This window comes from Vigna unguiculata, chromosome 5 (genome assembly GCF_037176805.1).
Source record: "Vigna unguiculata cultivar grain cowpea cultivar isolate G323 ecotype 2 chromosome 5, ASM3717680v1, whole genome shotgun sequence".
In the NCBI taxonomy this organism is placed as follows: Eukaryota; Viridiplantae; Streptophyta; class Magnoliopsida; order Fabales; family Fabaceae; genus Vigna; species Vigna unguiculata.
This window is the reverse complement of record NC_140796.1, coordinates 54,816,817-54,842,509: the sequence shown is the minus strand read 5'-3', so window position 1 is coordinate 54,842,509 and position 25,693 is coordinate 54,816,817. Positions and strand designations below refer to the sequence as shown.

Sequence of the window (25,693 nt, the reverse complement as noted above, 5' to 3'; positions counted from 1 at the left end):
TAGGCTTTCATGGCTGATGGAAAATTTTCTTACCCTAAGAGCATTGTTGGCAGTATAATTCGAAGATAAAATATAAAGGAATAATGGAGATGGAAAAAATGAATTTACGTGATGTTTAGGAGAAAACAGTCTGTTTTTATCATGTCCAAATTTGCTAGCTTTTTGTTTGGTGAATTTGGCTTTGATACTATGCTGCTTTTTAATACCCTTGTATGTTATTATTGGTTATATTTTTTAAATGTGACAGAATGTGGAAATAAAAGTTTAAAACATAGTATTCATCACAATATTTTGACAGATAATAAAAATGTAAATTACAGCTTTGATTCTTTATCCTAATTATAAAATTCTTGTTAACTTCTTAATTTTAAATTGTATTTTATTCCTTATCTTTTAAATTTGAGTCAATTTGATTTTAAAATAAATATAACTTTTAAATTTTAAGATGGGACATTTAACAGTAAAAATTGTTCTATTATAATTTAAGTATTATTTGATTTAACCCGTACAAAGCAGTCAAATCATCATTTTATAAATTATATTTTTCCTTTAATAAATAAACTTATAGCTTAATTATTTAATTATGGCATGTTATAGCTTAATTATTTGATGGTGGCACCTTGAAAAACGTAAATATGCACAAATATGCGCATTAATATTAAAATTAAAGTTTACATAGATGATTTCTATATTGATGTGAAAGACATACAAATATGTGCGTATCTAATAAAACGGGAAAAAGAAAAAAGAAAAAATCCATGAACCAGTGCCTCCTTTTTATATGCATGAACACACTATAAAGCAACCCACACACTACATATACCTCATAATTCCTGTCTCTTGTTCTTCTTCTATTCCATGGACGATTTCTTGCATCTAATTTGCCCTAATTCTCCATTCGTATGCATCTCTTCCTCTTTCCAATCTTTTTCTTTTCTCTATTTTCTGTAAGCAATTTTGTATAAGCAATCGACTCTTGTCACCCGCAGCCATACATTTCTGTATTTTAATATATCTCTACCATTTTTTCTTTAAATTCTAAGGTTTTACAACTGTATGTTTCTACCTGTGTTCTTTTTCAACTATGCCCAAAGAAACTGTAATTCTTTATTGCACGAAGTCTCTTAATCTCCATTTATCGTGTTTGCTACTAAATTTGTGTTCTGCCGTTTACACATTCTGCATACAAGTTTTATCCTCCTTTTAGATGAACCAAGATTTCCAATATGGTGTAAGAGCCAGAGTTAATTCACACTCTGCTGCCACTGGTTTTACCCTCCGTCTTCTTGTCTGTTCTTGATCTTCTTCTTCCGTCTTTTTCTTGTTTGTTCTTGACCTTCTTCTTTCTTACATATAAATCATGGTGTGGTAAAACAATTAGACTCTAATTACCTGCTGCCACTACCAACTGATATGGGTCCTTCTTCCTGTCATGATGTGATTTTATCTTGCTGGCAAGATGAACTGAGTAACAATGGCTCTAATCCATCTTTGTTTAGAGCACTCCGCCTGAGTTTATTGAACGTATTTTTCAATTTGAAATCGTGTTTTTCTCCCACATACTAAACCAAAGTTTGTGCGTAATTCTCTAGTCTTTATATGCAATATTTATACTATATGACTGTTATGGACTGCTGGAATCTAATTCGTCCAAGTTATACCTTCTTCCACACTTTCGAATTTTCAATTCCAACATGGGATTCTACTTTTTCTGTGGAGATGCAAGTTCTAGCCTTTTTATCCTGAAATGAAAGGAAATTTAATGTCTGTCCAATAGCTCAGTAAGTTTATGTGTACAGAAGATGCTTTTAATTTTGAATTATGCATTGATTTCTGTAACAAGCAATGGTTCAAGGTCTATCAATCAAAATAGTATAGTTTCCCAACTACTATTGTGATAGATAACTGATTGTTTATGTACCTAGAAATTTCGGTTGTGCCACTAGAAAATATACTGATAGTATGACAGCCTGCATGACATAACATGTTTTACTTGTACCTTGACATCTTTATTAGAAAAATACTATCTTTATCAATGTCTAAATAAGTAGAGAATTTTTCATAGTTTGTATATGGCATTTCATGGTCCAAGGTATTGATACCTTGACATGTTTTAAAGTTACAGAATCTGAATTGTTTATCATGTCAATTTAAAAACAAGATCACTTAAGTAGGATTACAAGGATTATTACATAATTTTAATAACATCAACACCATGACAATTGACACATATACTTATTAATTACAAGGGAACACAACAAGATGTTTCCATATGATAATGAGTCCTTATCATGTCCTTGTCTTGTATTTGGATGTCTTTTATGAAGTATATCTATGTCAATATTAAAATACCAATTCTTTGGCCATAAATAAACGAAAATTTAATCTGAATTTGCTTTATTTTATCTGGTTTCAATTTATTTACGCATTTACTAAGTGTATGAGAAATTCTTCCAGGTGATTAATGATTGTTTTGGTTTTGCGGGGCCATTGCTTATCAATAAACTGATCCAGTTTCTTCAACAAGGTATTACGACGAGCAATAAAGTTTTTATTTGTACCAATTGCTTTATTAATCTCTTATTTAATAAGCTTCTTCTTTACTTTATTCCCTTTAGGCACCATACTTTTATTTCGCATTCCTTGATAAACAACTTTATATGTCAGTTGAAAACATTGCAAATATCTACCTGTCAAATATATTAACATAAACATGGTTATGGTGATGGTGATGCCATTCCTTTTTTCTTTTTCTTACATAATTTCCTTCTATTTGCATATCAAACAATTGGAACAAGAAAACTTAAGAAAAATTTGGTTCCATCTTTGTTATTTCTTTCAGGTTCCGTGAATGTGGATGGGTATTTACTTGCATTATCCTTGGGCTCACCTCTATAATTAAGTAAGTTTAACTCTTGTAGTTATATAGTTCATTATATTATATTTCACTTATATGTTTTTCCTGCATAATAAGTTTAAGGTTCAGGTGATGATTGTCCAACCCTTAAAAGCTCTATATAAGTCATCTTTCTTCTCTTCTTGTGCGTTATTGTTAGAAAGTTATCTTGATTGTGGTCATCCCTAATATGTTTTGGCTTTTATACTTCTAAAATCAACACAATATAATTTTTAGTATAATTATCATAAAATAAATAATAAAATAAAAATCGAATATACATCTAAACATGATTGCTTTTGTATAGGCCATTGAGTGAATTTTGATGAACTGCATTATATATATATATATATATATATATATATATATATATATATATATATATATATATATATATATATATATATATATATATATATAACTTCAGAAAGGTTGCTGAGTAAAACAAAAGTTCCCTGTGTTGGGTTACAAAGTTAGGTTAGTAATAAAAACTATGTATGACAATAATAATAAAAACTGTCATACATCTCAATAAATAAATAAATATAGAAAAAAATTCAAAAGTTTGATTACCATCCGTCACGTATACCGAATTTTCACTCTTGCAGCCTTCTTTCTCAGTTTTTCGGTAAATTTTAATTTTTGTTTCAAAATTACATTGACGTAAAAAATAAATAAATTTATTTTTAGGATTAAAAATAAATCCATTTGTTCTACTCAAGTTTTTTATTTTTTTATTACGTTTTAGAAAATAATAGATTTATTCCTTCATTTCTAACTACATTATATTTCTAACTACATTATATTTGGTTAATTTATCAAAAAATGTTAATCATTTGTTCTACTCAAGTTTTTTATTTTTTTATTACCTTTTAGAAAATAATAGATTTATTCCTTCATTTCTAACTACACTACACTATATTTGGTTAATTTATCAAATAATGTTAATTTATTGTTGTATTTATACAATATGATTGGATTTTTAAATATTACATAATAGGGAACAAGTCTTCATAAATATAATAAATGTAACGATTTCACTACAAAAATTAAGTCATATATCATATAAACGATTTCAGCTTTTATATATATATATATATATATATATATATATTCTTAATTCTAGTATATTTTAATAGTTGTTTAATCAAAGATAAACGATTTCAGCTTTTATATATATATTTATATATATATATATTCTTAATTCTAGTATATTTTAATAGTTGTTTAATCAAAGCAGCCTAGCCCATTCCCACGAAAAGGTTGTTTAATTCTAGTATATATATATTCTTAATTCTAGTATATTTTAATAGTGGTAGACGCTCTTGAGAATTTGATATTAGCATTTAGCCGTTGTGATTTCAAACTTTGAAATCTAAAGAAAAAAACAGTACTCTATTCCTCTCTTCGCTCAATTGCTAAATCTCAGAAAGAAAAGAACGTTACTCTGTTTCGCTCCATTGCTCTCTGTTGCGCTCCATTGCTCTCTTGCTCTATTGCTCAAGAAGTTGGATCTTGGAAATCGAGAACCATGAACGGTAATCTCACTTTCCCTTTACTAACCAATTGAATTAACCACTTCTTCTTTAACACAAAGCACCGTTTTTGCAGATCAATCCATTCAAATCCAAATGCTCGCTGAAAAATTCCACCGCTTTGTTCTTGACTACGTTCCTTCTGAGCTAGGTTCCTTTTCTATTCTCTACTCTCTATTCAATTTCCCTTTTCGATTTGGATCGACCAAAAGAAAATAATGATCTTAATTTCAGCCAAAGATACATTGTTAATTCTGACGTTGGATGGTTCTTTGATTTGTGGAATTTCGACAGATGATGTATCGAAGCAAGTGAACGAGAATTCAGACTCCATGGATGAAAACACTATGTCACAGGGAATCCACGAATTTTCTCCGGATAAGGGTCACACACTTCCCATATTGAAGAAAATACTTGATCTCGACACTAAAATTCAGGTAAATCTTTAAAATCCACAATGAATTCTGTTTCTTTCTTTTCCTTAAATTTCTTCTTTAACACAAAGCACCCGTTCCTTCAGATCAATCCATTCAAATTCAAATGCTCGCTGAAAAATTCCACCGCTTTGTTCTTGACTACGTTCCTTCTGAGCCAGGTTCGTTTTCTATTCTGTACTCTCTATTCAATTTCCCTTTTCGATTTGGATCGACCAAAAGAAAATAATGATCTTAATTTCAGCCAAAGATACATTGTTAATTCTGACGTTGGATGGTTCTTTGATTTGTGGAATTTCGACAGATGATGTATCGAAGTCAGTGAACGAGAACTCAGACTCCATGGATGAAAACACTATGTCACAGGGAATCCACGAAGTTTCTCCGGATAAGGGTCACACACTTCCCATATTGAAGAACTTGATCTCGACACTAAAATTCAGGTAAATCTTTAAAATCCACAATGAATTCTGTTTCTTTCTTTTCCTTAAATTTCTGGATTTACTGTTCGCTCGCATTCTGTTTATCTTTCGCAAACTTTATTTTAACGGGGTTTTATTGTTCATGCATTAGGATTTGAAGAAGCATCATATAGCACTGTGACGAAGTGAAGCTCACGGTTGAATCTTTTCCGGGCACTGATGTTTTGAAGTCCGTGCAGCTTCTCGGTATGCTTCCACTGTCGCGGAAGTGCATGTGAGTTCTTATTTTATTGTGGGGTCCAGGTCCAGGGTCTCATCTTTCACCCTTGTTCTTTAAATTTCTTTCCACTTTTGTTAATTTCTGGGTCTTTTTTTTGTGCAGATTCCTTGTTCTTTAAATTTCTTTCCACTTTTGTTAATTTTTGGGTCTTACTTTTGTGCAGATTCCTTGTTCTTTAAATTTCTTTCCACTTTTATTAATTTCTGGGTCTTACTTTTGTACGGATGTGCTTATGATTATATTTTTGAATGCGTTTTTTGTGGTTTTGATACGGTTGCAAATTGTTCAGAGGAGTTTACTTATGACAGAAAAAGCCGGGGACTGTGGGTTGAATTAGATGGGTAGCTTTTAATTTAATTTTATTTTTTTAGCCTAAAGATGTCGTTGTATTTACTTAAATTTAGGGGTTTCGGTTTCTTCTCTTCATGTGAGGTTGGATTCTAGTTATTTGACAATTAGTTGATTTGTTTGGAATTGAGCTCATTCTTTAAAGTTTGGTGGTGCGATTCATCTATGTCTTGTGCTTTGTATTATGTGTTGTGTGTTATGTGTTTGGTATGTTTTGTGTTATGTGTTTTGTGTGTTGAATGTTTTGTGTTGTATGCATTTTGTTGTGTTGTGTTTTGTGTTGTGTGTGTTTTTATGGTTGTGTTGTGTGTTTTGCTGTATGTTTTTCTTTTGTATGTGCTGTGTGTTTTTTGTTGTATGTGTTGTGTGTTTTGTGTTTTGTGTGATTTTGTTGTGGTATGTAATGTGTTTGCTCTTGTGTGTTTTGTGCGTTGTGAGTTTTGGGTTTTGTGTGTTTTATAGTGTGTGGGTGTGTGATTTGTGGTTTGTGTGTTTTGTGTTGTGTGTGTTTGTATTGTTTTGTATTGTTGTGTTATGTGTTTTTTGGTTGTGTTAACTGTTTTAGTGCTTGTGTTTTTTTATTTTGTTTTTGTGGTTGTGTGGGGCGTTGGGTGTTTTTGATATATATTGTCTTTTGTGTGGGGTGTTGTGTTTTTTGTTGTGTGTGTTTTTTATGTTGTGTGTTATGTGTTTGGTGTGTTGTGTGTATGTGTGTGTTTTGTGTTGTGTATGCTTTGTGGTGTGTGTGTTTTGGGTTGTGTGTTCTTGTGGTGTGTGTTTGGTGTTTTTGTGTTTTGTGTTGTATATGTTTTGTTGTGATTTGGGGTGTTTGTGTTTTATGTTGTGTGTGTTTGTGTTGTGTTTTGTTTTGTACGTGTTTGTGTTGTTGTGTTCAGTGTTTTTGTGGTTAGGTTAATAGTTTTTGTGCTTGTGTGTTTTTTTATTTTTTTTTGTTGTGTGGGGTGTTGGTTATTTTTGATTTATATTGTCTTTTGTGTGGGGTGTTGTGTTTTTGTATTGTGTGTTATGTGTTTGGTGTGTTGTGTGTGTGTTTTTTGTGTGTTGTGTATGTTTTGTGGTGTGTGTGTGTGTGTTTTGGGTTGTGTGTTTTTGTGTGTTTGGTGTTTTTTTTGTTTTGTGTGTGTGTTTGTTGTTATGTGTATGTTTTGTGTGTGTGTTGTGTGTGTGTTTGTTGTTATGTGTATGTTTTGTGTGTGTGTTGTGTGTGTGTTTGTTATTATGTGTATGTTTTGTGTTTTGTGGTGTGTGTGTATGTTTTTGTGTGATTTTTGTTGTGTTTGGTGTTTTGGGGTGTTGTGATTTGGGGTGTGTATGTTTTGTTGTGTTTTGTGTTGTGCGTGTTTCATTGTGTTTTGTGTTGTGCGTGTTTTGTTTTGTGCGTGTTTGTGTTGTGTTTTGTTGTTGTATTCGGTGTTTTTGTGGTTGTGTTAATTGTTTTTGTGCTTGTGAGTTTTTTTATTTGTTTTTGTGGTTGTGTGGGGTGTTGGTTGTTTTTGATTTATATTGTCTTTTGTGTGGGGAGTTGTGTGTGTTTTTTGTGTTTGTGTTGTGTATGTGTGTGTGTTTAGTGTGTTTTTGTGTTATGTGTTTTGGGGTGTGTGTTTTGTGTTGTCTGTGTTTGTGTTGTTTTGTTCAGTGTTTTTGTGGTTGTGTTAATTGTTTTTATGACTTATGTTTTTTTATTTGTTTTTGTGGTTGTGTGGTGGTGTTGATTGTTTTTGATTTATATTGTTTTTTGTTGTGGTGTGTTGTGTTTTGTGTATTTTGTGGAGTGTGTGTGTGTGTGTTTTGGGTTGTGTTTTTGTGTGTTTTGTGGTGTGTGATCACTGCTTTTTGTGTTTTGTGTTGTATGTGTTTTGTTGTGATTTGGGATGTTTGTGTTGTTTCGTGTTGTTGTGTTCAGTGTTTTTGTTGTGTTGATTGTTTTTGTGAATGTGAGTTTTTTTATTTGTTTTTGTGTGGTTGTTTGGGGTATTGGATGCTTTTTATTTATATATTCTTTTGTGTGTGGTGTTGTGTGTGTTTTTTGTGTTGTGTGTTATGTGTTTGGTGTGTTGTGTGTGTGTTTTTGGTGTTGTGTATGTTTTGTGATTTGGGACGTGTGTGTTTTGTGTTGTTGTGTTCGGTGTTTTTGTGGATTTGTTGACTGATCTTGTGCTTTTGTGTTTTCTTATTTGTTTTTGTGGTTGTGGGGGGGGGGGTGTGGGATATTGTCTTTTGTGTGAATTGTTATGTTTTTTGTATATGATTTGGGTTGTGTGTGTGTTTTTTTGTGTTGTGTATGTTTTGTGGTGTGTGTGTGTGTGTTTTGGGTTTGGTGTGTGTTTTTGTGTGATTTGTTTTTGGGGTGTTGTGATTTGGGGTGTGTGTGCTTTGTTGTGTTTTGTGCGTGCTTGTGTTGTTTTTGTTTTGTTGTGTTCAGTGTTTTTGTGGTTATATTAATTGTTTTTGTGCTTATGTGTTTTTTTATTTGTTTTTGTGGTTGTGTGAGGTGTTGGTTATTTTTGATTTATATTGTCTTTTGTGTGAATTGTTGTGTTTTTGTATTGTGTGTTATGTGTTTGGTGTGTTTTTTGTGTTGTGTTGTATGTGTTTTGTTGTGATTTGGGGTGTTTGTGTTGTTTTGTGTTGTGTTCGGTGTTTTTGTGGTTGTGTTGACGGTTTTTGTGCTTGTGTGTTTTTATTTTTGTGGTTGTGCGGGGTGTTGGATGTTTATGATTTATATTGTCTTTTGTGTGATGTGTTGTGCGTGTGTTTTTTGTGTTGTGTGTGTTTGTTGTGTGTTGTGTTTTGTTTTTTGTCGTGTGTTTTTGTGTGATTTGTGTTTGGTGTTTTTTGTGTTTTAGGGGGTGTGTGTTTTGTTTTGCGTGTGTGTGTGTTTTTTGTATTGTGTATGTTGTGTGTGTGTTTTATTGTGTGTGTTTTTGTGTGTTTTGTGTTTTGGATTTGGTGTTTTTGTGTTGTGTTTTGGAGTGTGTTTTGTTGTGTTTTGGAGTGTGTTTTGTTGTGATTTGGGGTGTGTGTGTTTTGATGTGTTTTGTTTTGTGTGTTCAATGTTTTTGTGATTGTGTTAATTGTTATTGTTTTTATGACTTGTGTATTTTTTATTTGTTTTTGTGGTTGCGTGGGGTATTGATTGTTTTTGATTTATATTGTTTTTTGTGTGGTGTGGTGGGTTGTGTTATGTGTGTGTTTTTTGTGTTGTGTGTTATGTGCTTGGTGTGTTGTGTATGTTCTGTGTTGTGTTTTGTGGTCTGTGTGTGTGTTTTTGTGCGTTTTGTGGTATGTGTTCAGTGTTTTTTGTGTTTTGTTGTGATTTGGGTTGTTTATGTTGTTTCGTGTTGTTGTGTTCAGTATTTTTGTGCATGTGTGTTTTTTTATTTGTTTTAGTGGTTTTGTGGGGTGTTGAATGTTTTTGATTTATATTGTCTTTTGTGTGGGGTGTTGTGTTTTGTGTTGTGTGTTTTTTATGTTTTTGTGTTGTGTGTTGTGTGTTATGTGTTTGGTGTGTCGTGTGTGTGTTATGTGTGTGTGTTTTTGTGCATGTGTTTTTTTTATTTGTTTTAGTGGTTTTGTGGGGTGTTGAATGTTTTTGATTTTTATATTGTCTTTTGTGTGTTTTGTGTTGTGTATGTTTTGTGGTGTGTTTTTATGTGTTCTGTTGTGTGTCTGGTGTTTTTTGTGTTTTTGTGTTTTTGTGTTGTGTTGTGATTTGGATGTGTGTTTTTTGTTGTGTTGTTGTGTTCGGTGTTTTTCTGGGTTTGTTGACTGATTTTGTGCTTTTGTGTTTTTCTTTTTTTTAGTTGTGTGGGGGTGTTCAATATTGTCTTCTGTGTGGGGTGTTGTGTTTTTTGTATGTGATTTGTGTTGTGTGTGTGTGTTTTTTTTTGTGTTGTGTATGTTTTGTGTTGTGTTTTGTGGTGTGTGTGTGTGTGTTTTGGGTTTGGTGTGTGTTTTTGTGTGATTTGTGTTTTGGGGTGTTGTGACTTGGGGTGTGTGTGTTTTGTTGTGTTTTGTGTTGTGCGTGCTTGTGTTGTATTTTGTCTTGTGCGTGTTTGTGTTGTGTTTTGTCTTGTGGGTGTTTGTGTTGTGTTCGGTGTTTTTGTGGTTGTGTTAATTGTTTTTGTGCTTATGTGTGTTTTTATTTGTTTTTGTGGTTGTGGGGTGTTGGTTGTTTTTTATTTATATTGTCTTTTGTGTGGGCTGTTCTGTTTTGTGTTGTGTGTGTTTTTGTGTTTGTGTTGTGTGTTATGTGTTTTGTGTGTTTTTTTTTTGTGTGTTGTGTGTTTTGCTGTGATTTGAGGTGTGTGTGTTTTGTGTTGTGCGTGTTTGTATTGTTGTGTTCAGTGTTTTTGTGGTTGTATTGACTGTTTTTGTGCATGTGTGTTTTTTTATTTGTTTTTGTGGTTGTGTGGGGTGATAAATGTTTTTGATTTATAGTCTTTTTTGTGGGGTGTTGTGTTTTATGTTGTGTGTGTTTTTTATGTTTTTGTGTTGTGTTATGTGTTTGGTGTGTTTTGTGTGCGTGTTTTTTGTGTTGTGTTTTTGTGGTGTGTGTTTGGTGTTTTTTGTGTTTTGTGTTGTATGTGTTTTGTTGTGATTTGGGGTGTGTGTGTTTTGTTGTGTTTTGTGTTGTGTTCGGTGTTTTTGTGGTTGTGTTAAGTGTTTTTGTGCTCGTGTGTTTTTTTATTTATTTTTGTGGTTGTCCGGTGTTGGGTGTTTTGGATTTATATTGTCTTTTGTGTGGGGCATTGTGTTTTGTGTTCTGTGTGTGTTTTTATATTTTTGTGTTGTGTGTTATGTGTTTGGTGTGTTTTTGTTGATTGTTTTTGTGCTTGTGTGTTTTTGTGGTTGTGTGAGGGTGTTGGATGTTTTTGATTTATATTGTCTTTTGTGTGGGGTATTGTGTTTTTTGTATATGATTTGTGTTGTGTGTGTGTTTTTGTGTTGTGTGTTTTATACTGAATTGCAGTTTCATACAATAGTTTAATTCAGTTATTAGATTTTGCAAATTTAGCCTTTTCTAAGTTTATTTTACGGTTTAGGTAGTTAGATTTTTTGTTGTAACCGGTGTTGGTAGTTTGAACTGTCTTTTAGTCATATTTTGTCATTAGAAACTTTTTACGATAGTTAGATTGCAGTTTCGTAGACCTTGCCAAGCCGAGGTATCTGTTTATGTCCTCCTACGAACAGGTTAGTCTTTATATCTATGCATAATTCGCTCCTTTTTAACATTGTCTAATAAATTGTGTCAATTCTAGTGATTTTTTTCAGTGCTTTCTCTCAAATTGTTGTCAATAAATATGCCTTTGTTTTAATATTTTCGTTTTTTTTCTTATAGAGGGTGCAACCCTTTGATATAAGATATCAGTACCTTCTGCTGCAGCTGAACCGTATGAAATAATTGCTTTCAAGGTATTTTCTTACTTTTGTTTGTGTGTTTTAACGTTAAATTAAACTACGTAAACTTGTGCCCGTAGATAACCAAACACAGGTCGATTCAAGAGAATCCAAGTCATTTCACTTTAATTATTTGCCCTTGTAACTAACAGCAGCAGAACTAAATTGGTAATTTCCTGTCTTCTTTTTTGCTTTCGTTTATTGATGTCTTTTGTTTATGCGGCGTGCATGAGTGATTTTTGATGTCCACCATTTGTTAATGATGACGTCAATTGATACTTTGTATTCATTTACTGTGTTACCACCATCAACATTATAAGGTGACTGATTAATGGTTTTACATTGCTTTTATGACTGTTTCAAACCAATAATTAGAAGTCGAGACTTTAGTACTTACTCTTATTTAGTCGGAAGCTTCAAGAGATATAATAGTTTTTCTTTATTTTGTTACTTAGTGAGATTCTTAGTTATTTGTTGTTTTTAGATATTGACCCTTGTCTTAGCTTTGTTTTATAGTCTTAGACTTGTTTAGATATGTTTCCAAGTGCTGTACAGATTTTGCATGGTTACTTGTCTACTTCTTAGTTCTTGATTGTGAATGACCTTTTGAGTTTCTAATTTAAGTTGATAGTTTCTAGTCAGTTTTACAACTTCTTTCAATAGAATTGAATAGTTTTTACATGAAAAGTCAGTTTTTAACCAGTTTTGACAAGATTTTACCTACTGTGAGATTTGAGATTTACTTTCTTTCATTGTGTGATGCATTCATGTTTATTTACATTTTCAGAACTTGTATTGTTCCTCTTCGAACTCTGACAGTTAGATTTGCACTCTAGAGATGATATTAGGCCATGTTTGTTTCTCGTCAGCTAGCCAAATAAAGCTCACCCTGAACTTATCTCATTTGCACCTGAATTTTGTGCCTGATTTACCTTTTTTTGTTCATTTTAAGCTCAATACAAGCCTTAGACCAGAAACACCATGAAAATGCCCAAATCTTAGAGTTGTGAGATGGTTTAGGAAGTGTGTAAGGAATATGTAAAGTTCAAGTGTGGGGATCTGAAAAATCTGAAGGTGTGGTCTGTTTTGACTTGGAAGAGAAAGGAGAGTGAAAAAAGAAAGAAAAGTAGAAAAAAAATAAAGGAAAAAAAAAGAAAAAAAAAGTGAAAAAGAATAAGAAATATAGAAGGAAGTGAGTAATAAAATATATGAAAGAAGTTGGAAAAGAAAGGAGAATTAAAAAAAAAAGAATGAAAAGTGGAAAATATGTGAAAGAAAGGAAGGAAGTGATGAACAGAGGTGGTGAAAGAGTTGATGATTCCATGCACTTGAATTCCACATTTTCCACCTAGGTCTATCTCACTTCTCTTTGATTTTAGCTTTGATTTTTTTCCTCTTTTTACCTCACCTATACCTTGGCCACATTACAAGCCTTGATTGAAGTCCTATTGATCTTGAGTGCATTTCTAATTTGATTGGTGTGATTAGAAGCTTTCCAAGTTTATGATAATTTGAATTTGCATAATGTGCTGAGAGTTAAACACCTAGACTGAAACACTTGAGTGAAGAGATGTAAACACTACCTTGGTGAGGTCAATTCTGGTTTAGATGCTGATTTTGATTGTTTGCTATTTGGTTTTATTGATTAGAGTTGTTTTTTTCTGGGTGGAGAGCTTGAACCTTAAATTAGTTGATTCTTTTGTCATTTACAGTTTTGAACTAGGAAGGTAGATTGGTTTTCCTATGCAGAATTGTGAGCAGATATTTTAGTCCGGTTTTAGTTTGTTGGTATATATTTTTTGTTTTTTATGTTTGCCCTAGAATGCAAAGGTTTTAAGCTTGGGCTATGACCAGTCTCTAATTGTTCATATTTTTCTAGACTAATTGTATGGGTTGTGTTTAATGCCTAATTTCTTGCTTTTAGGACAAAGTTGGTTTATAGAGTAAACTTCTACTGATTTTATTTTATTTTTCTATGCAGAATTGTGAGCAGATATTTTAATCCAGTTTTGTGTAGAGTTTAACATATTTGATTGCTTATTATTCACTCGTATTTGTATGTAGATAAATATTATTTTGTTCACAACGCGTGGCAACAGTGTATGAAATTCTTCCAGGTGATTAATGATTGTATTGGTTTTGTTCCCTAACTCTTGATGACTAGTTGTAATCTTTGACCTGATGTTTCATTGTCTTTTAAGCTACTTTGAAGCACTCTAGGACCCCTCCAACTAATCCTTCTGTTGATTATCCGTCTGGTGATTCAGATCATGTTACTAAGAGAACAAGACCAATGGGAATATCATATGAGGTAAGCTGGTTTGATTTATTGAAACATCGTATATAATCTTAGAACTCATTATTAGTTACATGTATTAACTATTCATGCTGGAAATTGACTAAATTTTGTTTTCTTGATGCAATCTGTTTGTTGGCACGAATGTGGGGGACATTGCTTTGTGGGAACTGGGCTCCAATGAGCGGTTGTTGATAAGGAACTTGAAAGTGTGGGATCTTATTGCTTGTTCAATGCTCTTTCAGGTTGTCCTATCTCACCTTATTTATTGATTACTGAACTCTCAGAATTTTTGAGTTTGCAATTATTGAAAGAAAGACTAATCATAATTAATCCTCTATTGTTGTGCTTGGGGTGTTGTGGTGTGTTTTTGTTTTGTATGTTATGTGTTGTGTTTTCTTGTGTTTTGTGTGTTGTGCGCTTTATACTTTTCTTGTGAGTTGTGTTCTCTGTTCTTTTCTTGTGTGATGTTTTGTTGTGTTGTATCTTTTGTGTTTTGTGTTTTGGATTTTTTGCTTTGTACTTTTGTTGTGTGTTATGTGTTGTGGTTTGTTTTGTTGTTTGTTGTGTGTTGTGATATATTTTTATTTTATATATTGTGTTGTGTAAGTTGTGTTTTCTGTGCTGTGCGGGTTATGCGGGCTGTGCGTGCTCTGGAGGGAGCAGAGGAGATAGTTGAAGTTGAGTTGAGGAAAGAGGGAAAAGTTGAAATTGGAGTGTATAAGTAAGTAAGCATATACGTCTCTGATATCAGACATGTATGGGGATTGGTCTTCAATAGTTGATTAACAATTTAGTGCCTTTTGAAGGAATTATGCTGTCTTTACTGGCTGGTTCATGACAGTCATTATATGCCTATCAGCTATTCTGATGCAAGCTTCTCATAATGGAAACGATTTATGGTTATCATATTGGGTTGATACAACAACAGAAAGCAGTCAGACAATGGTAACTCTTCCATAGTACATTTTTCTTTCATGGACATTTAAATATAGCTAGTGCAAGAAGCACAAAATACTTATAGTTCAATTATTTTTCTTAATTATAACAGTTCAAAGTAATGCAAAGGTTTATAACAGTTTATAAAGTAATGCAAAATACTTGTAGTAATTCAGATAATTTCAGTATTAAACATTTTTTAATTTCTTGGTTCACTATTTTAAAACCATTTGTAGTACGTTAAAATTTACCTGATTATTTACCTACTACACTATAAGCTACTATTGAATGTAATTTTCTAATTTGTTTGAGATGATAATTAATGGTGCAGGCTATACTCTATCTCTTTTGTATTATTAATTCCTTTTTCACATTGTGCAATCATTTCATTTGCTTTGGAGTTTGGAGAAGTTTTCTAGTTATCAGTGAATGATCGGAGTTTCTAGAAAGTAAAGTGTTGCTTGGATGAGAAGCAACTTTTACTCTTAAGATTAACAGCTTAAGATTAACAGCTTATTATTCTTTGCCTGATTTTCTCATTTAACTTTTTTCTTTGGGGCAATGGTGGATGGATATGATCAAATCTGTTGGTGCATATTTGCAATATTAAAATTTATGATTTTGTTACAGGATTCGTAAGACAGGAGAACTTTTGACTTATATTCGCACTTTGAAGATGTATGGATGGGAACTTTTTTCTAGTTGGTTGATGGATACAAGATCTTTGGAAGTCAAACACTTAGCTGTAAGAATTTGTGTTCTGATTTTATTTTACGGATAAAACTGTAGAATTTTTCTTGAAATCCATTGAGGTAGTATTCAAGAATGGCAAAAGAAAATTGTTTGTTTTCTTGCTCATCTAATGTTTATGATCATGTTTCATCCACTTTTATAGACTAGAAAGTTCTTGGATGCGTGGTGTGTTTTCTTTTGGGCTACAACACAAACACTCTTCTCCCTTTTCACATTTGGACTCTATGCACTAATGGGACATCAACTTGATGTTGCAATGGTATTTTCAAATTTATTTCACCTAATCTTACTGATTAGTTTTTCTTCTTTATTTTCCACTTAATTATTTTCTGTCAATGTTAAGAAATCTAATGCAGTAAAAAACCTCTATTGTAGGTTTTCACTTGTCTTGCATTGTTCAACACCCTTATTTCAACAATAAATTCATTCCCTTGGGTAATTAATGGATTGATTGATGTGAGTCTCCTATATTCCAGTTTTTATGAACATATTTGATTTGTACATGCATTGGGATGAATAGTTTCTATTAATGTCACTGCAAGCCATCATATCTTCTAGTCGGTTGAGTAGGTTTCTCGGTTTTCCCAAACATAAATTTAAAAGGTGTATTTTTCAGGAGTTATGTATTATATATTTTGTATTTGTATAAAAAGTGTACTTATATAAAGATTAACTTATTGATATATCTAAATTTATGTGCAGGCAACAACCTGATTCTGTTAAAGGTTTGGGTGTATTTATCCAAGATGCATGTTGTACTTGGTCAAGAAGTGAGGAACAAGCATTAAATATGGAGAGGTCAGATTCTTGTTACTGTTATAATCAAGATGTCTTCAGTAAATAATGTAAAGTATTCTTATATGGTAGAGTAATTTCATTGGATATGCTCACCTATCAAACTTGTGAAAAATGGATACTAGAGATCATTAGTTCCATTCACTCAGTCCTCTATATCTGTTAACATCACCAGCATTACTATATTCACAATTCAAATTGATAAATGAACCTACTAATATCTGAAACACAACTTAATTATATCTATAATTACCTCTCCTACTGTGTGTATTCAGGTTGGTTCAGGTAAATCGTCCCTGTTATATTCAGTCCTTGGAGAAATGCAGCTTGTTCGTGGCTCTGTTTATTCCAATGAATCCACTGCTTATGTACCACAGGTTTGTATATGATAATTGATATGCTTAGCCTTGAATGAAATTTCTTGTGTCCTTGTTTCCTCAAGTTCTCACACAGCAGGTCCCTTGGATTTTATCTGGAACGGTGTGCGACAACATATTATTCGGGAAAAGTTATGATCCTGAAAGGTATAATGCCTTCAACTTTAGGAGTTTTTTATGCCTCAATTTTAATCTTGTTGAAACCTAGAGTTTTTTATTCTGCTCAACGTGACCTTGAGCTTTACAAATATGTTTTGAACCAAAATAACTAATGCTCTTAACAGGTATACTGATACACTGAAGGCATGTGCATTAGATGTTGATATCTCATTGATGATTGGAGGTGACATGGCTTATATTGGAGAGAAAGGAGTCAACTTATCGAGTGGACAGAGAGCTCGTCTTGCTTTGGCGAGGTGCTTATATTTTGAGAGATTTATGCCCTGATTATTTTTATAAAAAAAGTTGTTCTAATACTGCTCAATTAACAGGGCATTGTATCATGACTCAGCTGTTGTTATGCTTGATGATGTCCTGAGTGCAGAAGATGTACAAGTTGCTCAATGTATCTTATACAATGCCATTCTAGGCCCCCTTATGCAGAGAAAAACCCGATTGCTCTGTACTCTTAATATTCAGGTTATTGTGTACTCTCTTCAAAACTATTATTTAGTGTTATAATTACATTGGTTTTTTGTAGTATTCTGATTAAATTCAGAAGAACATGATATTTTCACTGATATTTTTCAGGAGATATGTATTATATATTCTGTATTTGTATAAAAGGTGTACTTATATAAGGATTAACTTATTGATGCATCTAAATTTATGTGCAGGCAACAGCCTGATTCTGTTCAAGGTTTGGGTGTATTTATCCAAGATGCATGTTGTACTTGGTCAAGTAGTGAGGAACAGGCATTAAATATGGTGTTGAATCATGTGACTCTAAGTGTGTCCCAGGGTTCCTTTGTTGCAGTTATTGGAAAGGTCAGATTCTTGTTTGAATTTAATCAAGATGTCTTTAGTAAATAATGTAAAATAATCTTATATGGTAGAGTAATTTCATTGGATATGCTCACCTACCAAACTTGTGAAAAATGGATACTAGAGATCATTAGTTCCATTCACTCAGTCCTCTATATCTGTTAACATCACCAGCATTACTATATTCACAATTCAAATTGATAAATGAACCTACTAATATCTGAAACACAGCTTAATTATATCTATAATTACCTCTCCTACTGTGTGTATTCAGGTTGGTTCAGGTAAATCATCCCTGTTATATTCAATCCTTGGAGAAATGCAGCTTGTTCGTGGCTCTGTTTATTCCAATGAATCCACTGCTTATGTACCACAGGTTTGTATATGATAATTGATATGCTTAGCCTTGAATGAAATTTCTTGTGTCTTTGTTTCCTCAAATTCTCACACAGCAGGTCCCTTGGATTTTATCTGGAACAGTGTGCAACAACATATTATTCGGGAAAAGTTATGATCCTCTGAAAGGTATAATGCCTTCAACTTTAGGAGTTTTTTATGCCTCAATTTTAATCTTGTTGAAACCTAGAGTTTTTTCTTCTGCTCAACGTGACCTTGAGCTTTACAAATATGTTTTAAACCAAAATAACTAATGCTCTTAACAGGTATACTGATACACTGAAGGCATGTGCATTAGATGTTGATATCTCATTGATGATTGGAGGTGACATGGCTTATATTGGAGAGAAAGGAGTCAACTTATCGAGTGGACAGAGCTCGTCTTGCTTTGGGAAGGTGCTTATATTTTGAGAGATTTATGCCCTGATTATTTTTATAAAAAAAGTTGTTCTAATACTGCTCAATTAACAGGGCATTGTATCATGACTCAGCTGTTGTTATGCTTGATGATGTCCTGAGTGCAGTAGATGTACAAGTTGCTCAATGTATCTTATACAATGCCATTCTAGGCCCCCTTATGCAGAGAAAAACCCGATTGCTCTGTACTCTTAATATTCAGGTTATTGTGTACTCTCTTCAAAACTATTATTTATTGTTATAATTACATTGGTTTTTTGTAGTATTCTGATTAAATTCAGAAGAACATGATATTTTCACTGATATTTTTTAGGAAATATGTATTATATATTTTGTATTTGTATAAAAGGTGTACTTATATAAGGATTAACTTATTGATGCATCTAAATTTATGTGCAGGCAATATCTTCTGCTTACAAGATTGTTGTAATGGACAATGGACGCATAAAATGGATAGGAAATTTAGATGACTTTCCAATTAATTCATGTACACAATTCTCTCCGCTGAATGAAATTGATTCAGCTTTACAGAATCATGGAGAATCTTGCAGCCCAAATCTTTCTTCCAAATCCGAGGAGCAGTGTCTCTTCTTGGCACAGGTATTGTGCATGCTCTGGAGGGAGCAGAGGAGATAGTTGAAGTTGAGTTGAGGAAAGAGGGAAAAGTTGAAATTGGAGTGTATAAGTAAGTAAACATATACGTCTCTGATATCAGACATGTATGGGGATTGGTCTTCAATAGTTGATTAACAATTTAGTGCCTTTTGAAGGAATTATGCTGTCTTCACTGGCTGGTTCATGACAGTCATTATATGCCTATCAGCTATTCTGATGCAAGCTTCTCGTAATGGAAATGATCTATGGTTGTCATATTGGGTTGATACAACAACAGAAAGCAGTCAGACAAGATATTCTGTGTCTTTCTATCTGGTAAGGGATGAGCAGCGGTGCTAGCTTCCATAGTACATTTTTCTTTCTGGACATGACTCATGGACATTTAAATATAGCTAGTGCAAGAAGCACAAAATAGTTATAGTTCAATTATTTTTCTTAATTATAACAGTTCAAAGTAATGCAAAGGTTTATAACAGCTTATAAAGTAATGCAAAATACTTGTAGTAATTCAGATAATTTCAGTATTAAACATTTTTTAATTTCTTGGTTCACTATTTTAAAACCATTTGTAGTACGTTAAAATTTACCTGATTATTTACCTACTACACTACAAGCTACTATTGAATGTAATTTTCTAATTTGTTTGAGATGATAATTAATGGTGCAGGCTATACTGTGTCTCTTTTGTATTATTAATTCCTTTTTCACATTGGTGAGGGCATTCTCTTTTGCATTTGGTGGATTAGAAACTGCAACTAAGGTACACAATAAATTGCTCAACAAGCTTATGAATGCACCTGTCCAATTCTTTGATCAGACCCCTGGTGGGAGAATACTGAACAGGTTAGAATAAGATGTCTTCCGGGAATAATAGCAGATAATGATAATATGAATTTTATGTTTTACGATTTCTTATGTTTTGTGTAGGTTATCTTCAGATCTTTATACCATTGATGATTCACTTCCATTCATTCTGAACATTCTCCTAGCGAATTTCGTAGGCCTGTTGGGTATTACAATAATTTTGTGTTTCGTACAGGTACAATGATTTTCTTAGTTTGTCATATGTATTATGGAACTACCAAGATTTGTCTTAATGTTCCCCATGATCTATTTTTATCTTTCGATTTTCTGTAGGTCTTCTTACTCTTGCTATTGCCATTTTGGTATATCTACAGTAGACTTCAGGTATTATTTTTTCTTATTGACACTTTTATATTTAACCAAACTCCTTGTTTTCTAGACTGTAAGTTCCTATAACTATTAGGATTATTTGTTATTAAATTGTACGAATTTGGAAACCCTCATAATTATTGAGTACAAAATAAGGCTTTTATCAAAACTACAAATAAATTATTTCGGTGTTTCTTGGGTCTCAAACGTTTAAAACCATAATCACTTCTTTGACTTGGTATAATAGACAACAATCAACTGATCTATGCAGTGGCTTCAGTTCTTCTACACGTCAACATCGAGAGAATTACGACGACCGGACGGTGTTTCACGCTCTCCAATATACTCATCATTAACTGAAACACTTGATGGATCATCAACTATTAGGGCGTTTAAATCTGAGGTAAATATAAGTCATTTTATAGTAATGATAATAAATAGAACTTTGTATCATGTTGAAGAACTTTACTCAACAAGGGTACTTAAGATATATACTGCATATCAATAAGATTTGAGGACGAGAAGATAGCTATTTGTTTAAAATATTTTACTTGTCACATCCATTCATAATATGAAAATGAGTTGATTTGATTGTATTAGCAGGCATAGTGCATGTGAAAATTACATTTTTGTTTTTAGAGCACGTTACAATTCTGAATGAATCTGCTGTCACAGTTTTAGTTTTTAGTTTTTAATATTCTTCCTATATAGGGAAATGATGGAAACTTTTGGGATTTGATGACTTTCAACTTCACAACTCCAGCCTGCATGACATAACATGTTTTACTTGTACCTTGACATTTTTATTAGAAAAATACGATCCTTATCAATTTCTAAATAAGTAGAGAATTTTTCATAGTTTGTATATGGCATTCCATGGTCCAAGGTATTGATACCTTGACATGTTTTAAAGTTACAGAATCTGAATTGTTTATCATGTCAATTTAAAAACAAGATCACTTAAGTAGGATTACAAGGATTATTACATAATTTTAATGACATCAACACCATGACAATTGACACATATACTTATTAATTACAAGGGAACACAACAAGATGTTTCCATATGATAATGAGTGCTTATCATGTCCTTGTTTTGTATTTAAATGTCTTTTATGAAGTATATCTATGTCAATATTAAAATACCAATTCTTTGGCCATAAATAAACCAAAATTTAATCTGACTTTGCTTTATTTTATGTGGTTTCAATTTATTTACGCATCTACTAAGTGTATGAAATTCTTCCAGGTGATTAATGATTGTATTGGTTTTGCGGGGACCATTGCTTCTCAATAAACTGATCCAGTTTCTTCAACAAGGTGTTACGACGAGCAATAAAGTTTTTACTTGTACCAATTGTTTTATTAATCTCTTATTTTATATGCTTCTTCGTTACTTTATTCCGTCTAGGCACCATACTTCTATTTCGCATTCCTTGATACACAACTTTATATGTCAGTTGAAAACATTGCAAATATCTACCTGTCAAATATATTAACATAAACATGGTTATGGTGATGGTGATGCCATTCCTTTTTTCTTTTTCTTAAATAATTTCTTTCTATTTGCATATCAAACAATTGGAACAAGAAAACTTAAAGAAAAATTTGGTTCCATCTTTGTTATTTCTTCCAGGAGGTTCAGTGAATATGGATGGGTATTTACTTGCATTATCCTTGGGACTCACCTCTATAATTAAGTAAGTTTAACTCTTGTAGTTATATAGTTTAAGGTTCAGGTGATGATTGTCCAAACCTTAAAAGCTCTATTTAAGTCATCTTTCTTCTCTTCTTGTGCGTTATTTTTAGAAAGTTATCTTGAGTGTGGTTATCCCTAATATGTTTTGGCTTTTATACTTCTAAAATCAACACAATATAATTTTTAGTATAACTAGTGTAAACACAGGCGCTATCGCGCCTGTGTGTACGCATTTTTTGAATTATATTAATAATTGATGATATTGTAATGTTATTAATTTAATAAACAAAATAACAAAATAAAAGTATATTTATAAAAAATAAAATAAAATGTACGGAGAAAATAAGAGAAAAATAACTGTTGATGAATAGTAAGAGAAAAAAAAAAAAGGAGATAAGTAAATAATTTTATAAAAACTTGTAAAAGTAACCGTTAATTTTTAAAAATTTAATAAATAATTAAATTATAAAGGGTAAAGTTGGAATTATGAAATGTGGACACAAAAGAGGGAATCCCCTTTATATATAGTTATAGATTATCATAGAATAAAAATCGAATATACATCTAAACATGATTACTTTTCTATAGGCCATAGAGTTTATTTTTGATGAACTGCATTATATATATATATATATATATATATATATATATATATATATATATATATATATAAAACTTCAGAAAAAAAATTCAAAAGTTTGATTACCATCCGTCACGTATATCGAATTTCCACTCTTGCAGTCTTCTTTCTCAGTTTTTTCGGTAAATTTTAATTTTTGTTGACATTGACGTAAAAAATAAATAAATTTATTTTTAGGATTAAAATTAAATCCATTTGTTCTACTCAAGTTTTTTTTATTTTTTTTATTACCTTTTAGAAAATAATAAATTTATTCCTTCGTCTCTAACTACACTATATTTGGTTAATTTATCAAATAATGTTAATTTATTGTTGTATTTATATTGGATTTTTAAATATTACATAATAGGAAAAAATTCTTTATAAATATAATAAATGTAACGATTTCACTAAAAAAATTAAGTCATATATCATATAAACGATTTCAGCTTTTATATATATTCTTAATTCTAGTATATTTTAATAGTTGTTTAATAAAAGCAGCCTAGCCCATTCCCCCGAAAAGGTTGGGCTTTGAAATTTGGGTTGCCCATCCCAAGGCCCAAAATAGAAGGCGGTGTGTATTGATATTGGCATTTAGCCGTTGTGATTTCAAACTTTGAAATGTGAAGAAAAAAACAGTACTCTATTCCTCTATTACTCTGTTGCGCTCCACGTTACTCTGTTGCGCTGCATTGCTCTCTGTTGCGCTCCACGTTACTCTGTTGCGCTGCATTGCTCTCTGTTGCGCTCCATTGCTCTCTTGCTCTATTGCTCAGGAAGTTGGATCTTGGAAATCAGGAACCATGAACGGTAATCTCACCTTCTCTCTACTAACCAATTGAATTAACCACTTCTTCTTTAACACAAAGCACCCGTTCTTGCAGATCAATCCATTCAAATCCAAATGCTCGCTGAAAAATTCCACCGCTTTGTTCTTGACTACGTTCCTTCTGAGCCAGATTCCTTTTCTATTCTCTACTCTCTATTCAATTCCCCTTTTTGATTTGGGTCGACCAAAAGAAAATAATGATCTTAATTTCAGCCAAAAATACATTGTTAATTCTGACGTTGGATGGTTCTTTGATTTGTGGAATTTCGACAGATGATGTATCGAAGCAAGTGAACGAGAACTCAGACTCCATGGATGAAACACTATGTCACAGGGAATCCACGAAGTTTCTCCGGATAAGGGTCACACACTTCCCATATTGAAGAAAATACTTGATCTTGACACTAAAATTCAGGTAAATCTTTAAAATCCACAATGAATTCTGTTTCTTTCTTTTCCTTAAATTTCTTCTTTAACACAAAACACCCGTTCTTGCAGATCAATCCATTCAAATCCAAATGCTCGCTGAAAAATTCCACCGCTTTGTTCTTGACTACTTTCCTTCTGAGCCAGGTTCCTTTTCTATTCTTTACTCTCTATTCAATTTCCCTTTTCGATTTGGATCGACCAAACGAAAATAATGATCTTAATTTCAGCCAAAGATACATTGTTAATTCTGACGTTGGATGGTTCTTTGATTTGTGGAATTTCGACAGATGATGTATCGAAGCCAGTGAACGAGAACTCAGACTCCATGGATGAAAAGACTATGTCACAGGGAATCCACGAAGTTTCTCCGGATAAGGGTCACACACTTCCCATATTGAAGAAAATACTTGATCTCGACACTAAAATTCAGGTAAATCTTTAAAATCCACAATGAATTCTGTCTCTTTCTTTTCCTTAAATTTCTGGATTTACTGTTTGCTCGCATCCTGTTTATCTTTCGCAAACTTTATTTTACCGGGGTTTTATGGTTCATGCATTAGGATTTGAAGAAGCATCATATAGCACTGTCTGATGAAGTGAAGTGAAGCTCACGGTTGAATCTTTTCCGGGCACGGATGTTTTTGAAGTCCGTGCAGCCTCTCGGTATGCTTCCACTGTCTTCGAAGTGCAGGTGAGTTCTTATTTTATTGTGGGGTCCAAGTCCAGGGTCTCATCTTTCACATTCCTTGTTCTTTAAATTTCTTTCCACTTTTATTAATTTCTGGGTCTTATTTTTGTGCGGATTCCTTGTTCTTTAAATTTCTTGTTAATTTTTGAGTCTTACTTTTGTGCAAATTCCTTGTTTTTTAAATTTCTTTCCACTTTTATTAATTTTTGGGTCTTACTTTTGTACGAATGTGCTAATGATTATATCTTTGAATGCGTTTTTTGTGGTTTTGATACTGTTGCAAGTTTAATTATGACTTGAGAAAAAGTCGAGGATTGTGGGTTGAATTAGATGGGTAGCTTTTACTTTAATTTTATTTTTTAGCCTAAAGATGTAGTTGTATTTACTTAAAATTTAGGGGTTTCGGTTTCTTCTCTTCATGTGAGGATGGATTCTATTAGAAAAGGTTAGATTCTAGTTATTTGACAATTAGTTGATTTGTTTGGAATTGAGCTCATTCTTTAAAGTTTGGTGGTGCAATCCATCTCTGTTTTGTGCTTTGTATTATGTGTTGTGTGTTATGTGTTTGGTATGTTTGGTGTTATGTGTTTTGTGTGTTGAATTTTTTGTGTTGTGTTTTGTGTTGTGTGTGTTTTTATGGTTGTGTGTGTGTTTTTGTGGTTGTGTTGTGTGTTTTGTTGTATGTTTTTCTTTTGTATGTGTTGTGTGTTTTTTGTTGTATGTGTTGTGTGTTTTGTGTGATTTTGTTGTGTTCTGTAATGTGTTTGTTCCTGTGTGTGTTTTGTGCATTGTGAGTTTTGGGTTTTGTGTGTTTCATAGTGTGTGTGTGTGATTTGTGGTTTGTGTGTTTTGTGTTTTGTGTGTTTGTATTGTTTTGTATTGTTGTGTTCTATGTTTTTTTTGGTTGTGTTAACTGTTTTTGTGCTTGTGTGTTTTTGATATATATTGTCTTTTGGGTGGGGTGTTGTGTTTTGTGTTTGGTGTGTTGTGTGTTTTTTATGTTTTTGTGTTGTGTTTGTGTTTGGTGTGTTGTGTGTGTGTGTGTTTTGTGTTGTGTATGCTTTGTGGTGTGTGGTTTTTGGGTTGTGTGTTTTTGTGGTGTGTGTTTGGTGTTTTTGTGTTTTGTGTTGTATATGTTTTGTTGTGATTTGGGGTGTTTGTGTTTTATGTTGTGTGTTTGTGTTGTGTTTTGTTTTTGTTTTTTTTTGTACGTGTTTGTGTTTGTGTTGTTGTGTTCGGTGTTTTTGTAGTTGGGTTAATTGTTTTTGTGCTTGTGTGTTTTTTTATTTGTTTTTGTGGTTTTGTGGGGTGTTGGTTATTTTTTATTTATATTGTCTTTTGTGTG

At 32.4% G+C, this 25,693-nt stretch overlaps 3 protein-coding genes across 10 annotated transcripts in view; all 3 read left to right on the top strand.

Annotated features, from left to right (window-relative positions):
• LOC114183666 (ABC transporter C family member 13-like) overlaps window positions 1–25,693 on the top strand; it is a 41,893-nt gene that overhangs the window by 1,497 nt on the left and 14,703 nt on the right. For 2 of the 3 annotated variants that reach the window (XM_085673845.1, XM_085673844.1), the window contains 7 exons: window positions 2,458–2,527; window positions 2,843–4,434; window positions 4,508–4,582; window positions 4,726–4,868; window positions 4,952–5,026; window positions 5,170–5,308; window positions 5,439–5,561. Coding sequence is in view for 1 of the 3 variants with exons in the window: in XM_085673846.1 (XP_085529972.1) it covers window positions 24,296–24,351 (56 nt within the window). In the remaining 2 variants the exon portion in view is untranslated. Of the gene's footprint in view, window positions 1–2,457; window positions 2,528–2,842; window positions 4,435–4,507; window positions 4,583–4,725; window positions 4,869–4,951; window positions 5,027–5,169; window positions 5,309–5,438; window positions 5,562–23,015; window positions 23,213–23,286; window positions 23,647–23,729; window positions 23,805–23,947; window positions 24,091–24,220; window positions 24,352–25,693 lie in introns of those variants that run through there. The other variant, XM_085673846.1, reaches the window with a different exon arrangement.
• On the top strand, window positions 13,654–16,844 carry LOC146886565 (ABC transporter C family member 13-like). 4 transcript variants are annotated; one of them, XM_085673875.1, is made up of 10 exons: window positions 13,654–13,877; window positions 14,292–14,356; window positions 14,442–14,580; window positions 15,202–15,316; window positions 15,467–15,583; window positions 15,700–15,780; window positions 16,027–16,122; window positions 16,395–16,496; window positions 16,573–16,643; window positions 16,781–16,833. In XM_085673875.1, exons 3-7 carry the CDS (start codon window positions 14,519–14,521, stop codon window positions 16,036–16,038), a joined length of 387 nt encoding a protein of 128 aa, XP_085530001.1. In that variant the 5' UTR covers window positions 13,654–13,877; window positions 14,292–14,356; window positions 14,442–14,518; the 3' UTR covers window positions 16,039–16,122; window positions 16,395–16,496; window positions 16,573–16,643; window positions 16,781–16,833. The 4 variants fall into 4 exon arrangements, with proteins under 4 accessions (XP_085530001.1, XP_085530000.1, XP_085530002.1 ...); XM_085673874.1 differs by having other exon boundaries at window positions 14,299–14,356; window positions 16,781–16,832; XM_085673876.1 differs by lacking the exon at window positions 14,292–14,356 and having other exon boundaries at window positions 14,495–14,580; window positions 16,781–16,844.
• On the top strand, window positions 17,333–21,712 carry LOC114183667 (ABC transporter C family member 13-like). Of its 3 annotated transcripts, none has more exons than XM_085673848.1 (12): window positions 17,333–17,483; window positions 17,755–17,856; window positions 17,936–18,005; window positions 18,143–18,272; window positions 18,348–18,495; window positions 18,693–18,978; window positions 19,064–19,223; window positions 19,576–19,751; window positions 19,836–19,947; window positions 20,046–20,096; window positions 20,353–20,484; window positions 21,331–21,712. In XM_085673848.1, exons 7-12 carry the CDS (start codon window positions 19,092–19,094, stop codon window positions 21,376–21,378), a joined length of 651 nt encoding a protein of 216 aa, XP_085529974.1. In that variant the 5' UTR covers window positions 17,333–17,483; window positions 17,755–17,856; window positions 17,936–18,005; window positions 18,143–18,272; window positions 18,348–18,495; window positions 18,693–18,978; window positions 19,064–19,091; the 3' UTR covers window positions 21,379–21,712. The 3 variants fall into 3 exon arrangements, with proteins under 3 accessions (XP_085529974.1, XP_085529973.1, XP_027926561.1); XM_085673847.1 differs by having other exon boundaries at window positions 17,340–17,483; window positions 17,961–18,005; XM_028070760.2 differs by having other exon boundaries at window positions 17,340–17,483; window positions 17,933–18,005.

Coding starts and splice junctions, on each gene's coding strand:
- LOC146886565 (XM_085673876.1), top strand. CDS start 14,519: ATGGAAACGATTTATGGTTATCATATTGGGTTGATACAACAACAGAAA. Junction 14,581..15,201: donor CAGAAAGCAGTCAGACAATG/GTAACTCTTCCA, acceptor ATTTTGTTACAG/GATTCGTAAGACAGGAGAAC. Junction 15,584..15,699: donor ATCAACTTGATGTTGCAATG/GTATTTTCAAAT, acceptor CCTCTATTGTAG/GTTTTCACTTGTCTTGCATT.
- LOC114183667 (XM_085673848.1), top strand. CDS start 19,092: ATGACAGTCATTATATGCCTATCAGCTATTCTGATGCAAGCTTCTCGT. Junction 19,224..19,575: donor ATTCTGTGTCTTTCTATCTG/GTAAGGGATGAG, acceptor TTAATGGTGCAG/GCTATACTGTGTCTCTTTTG. Junction 20,097..20,352: donor ATATCTACAGTAGACTTCAG/GTATTATTTTTT, acceptor TGATCTATGCAG/TGGCTTCAGTTCTTCTACAC.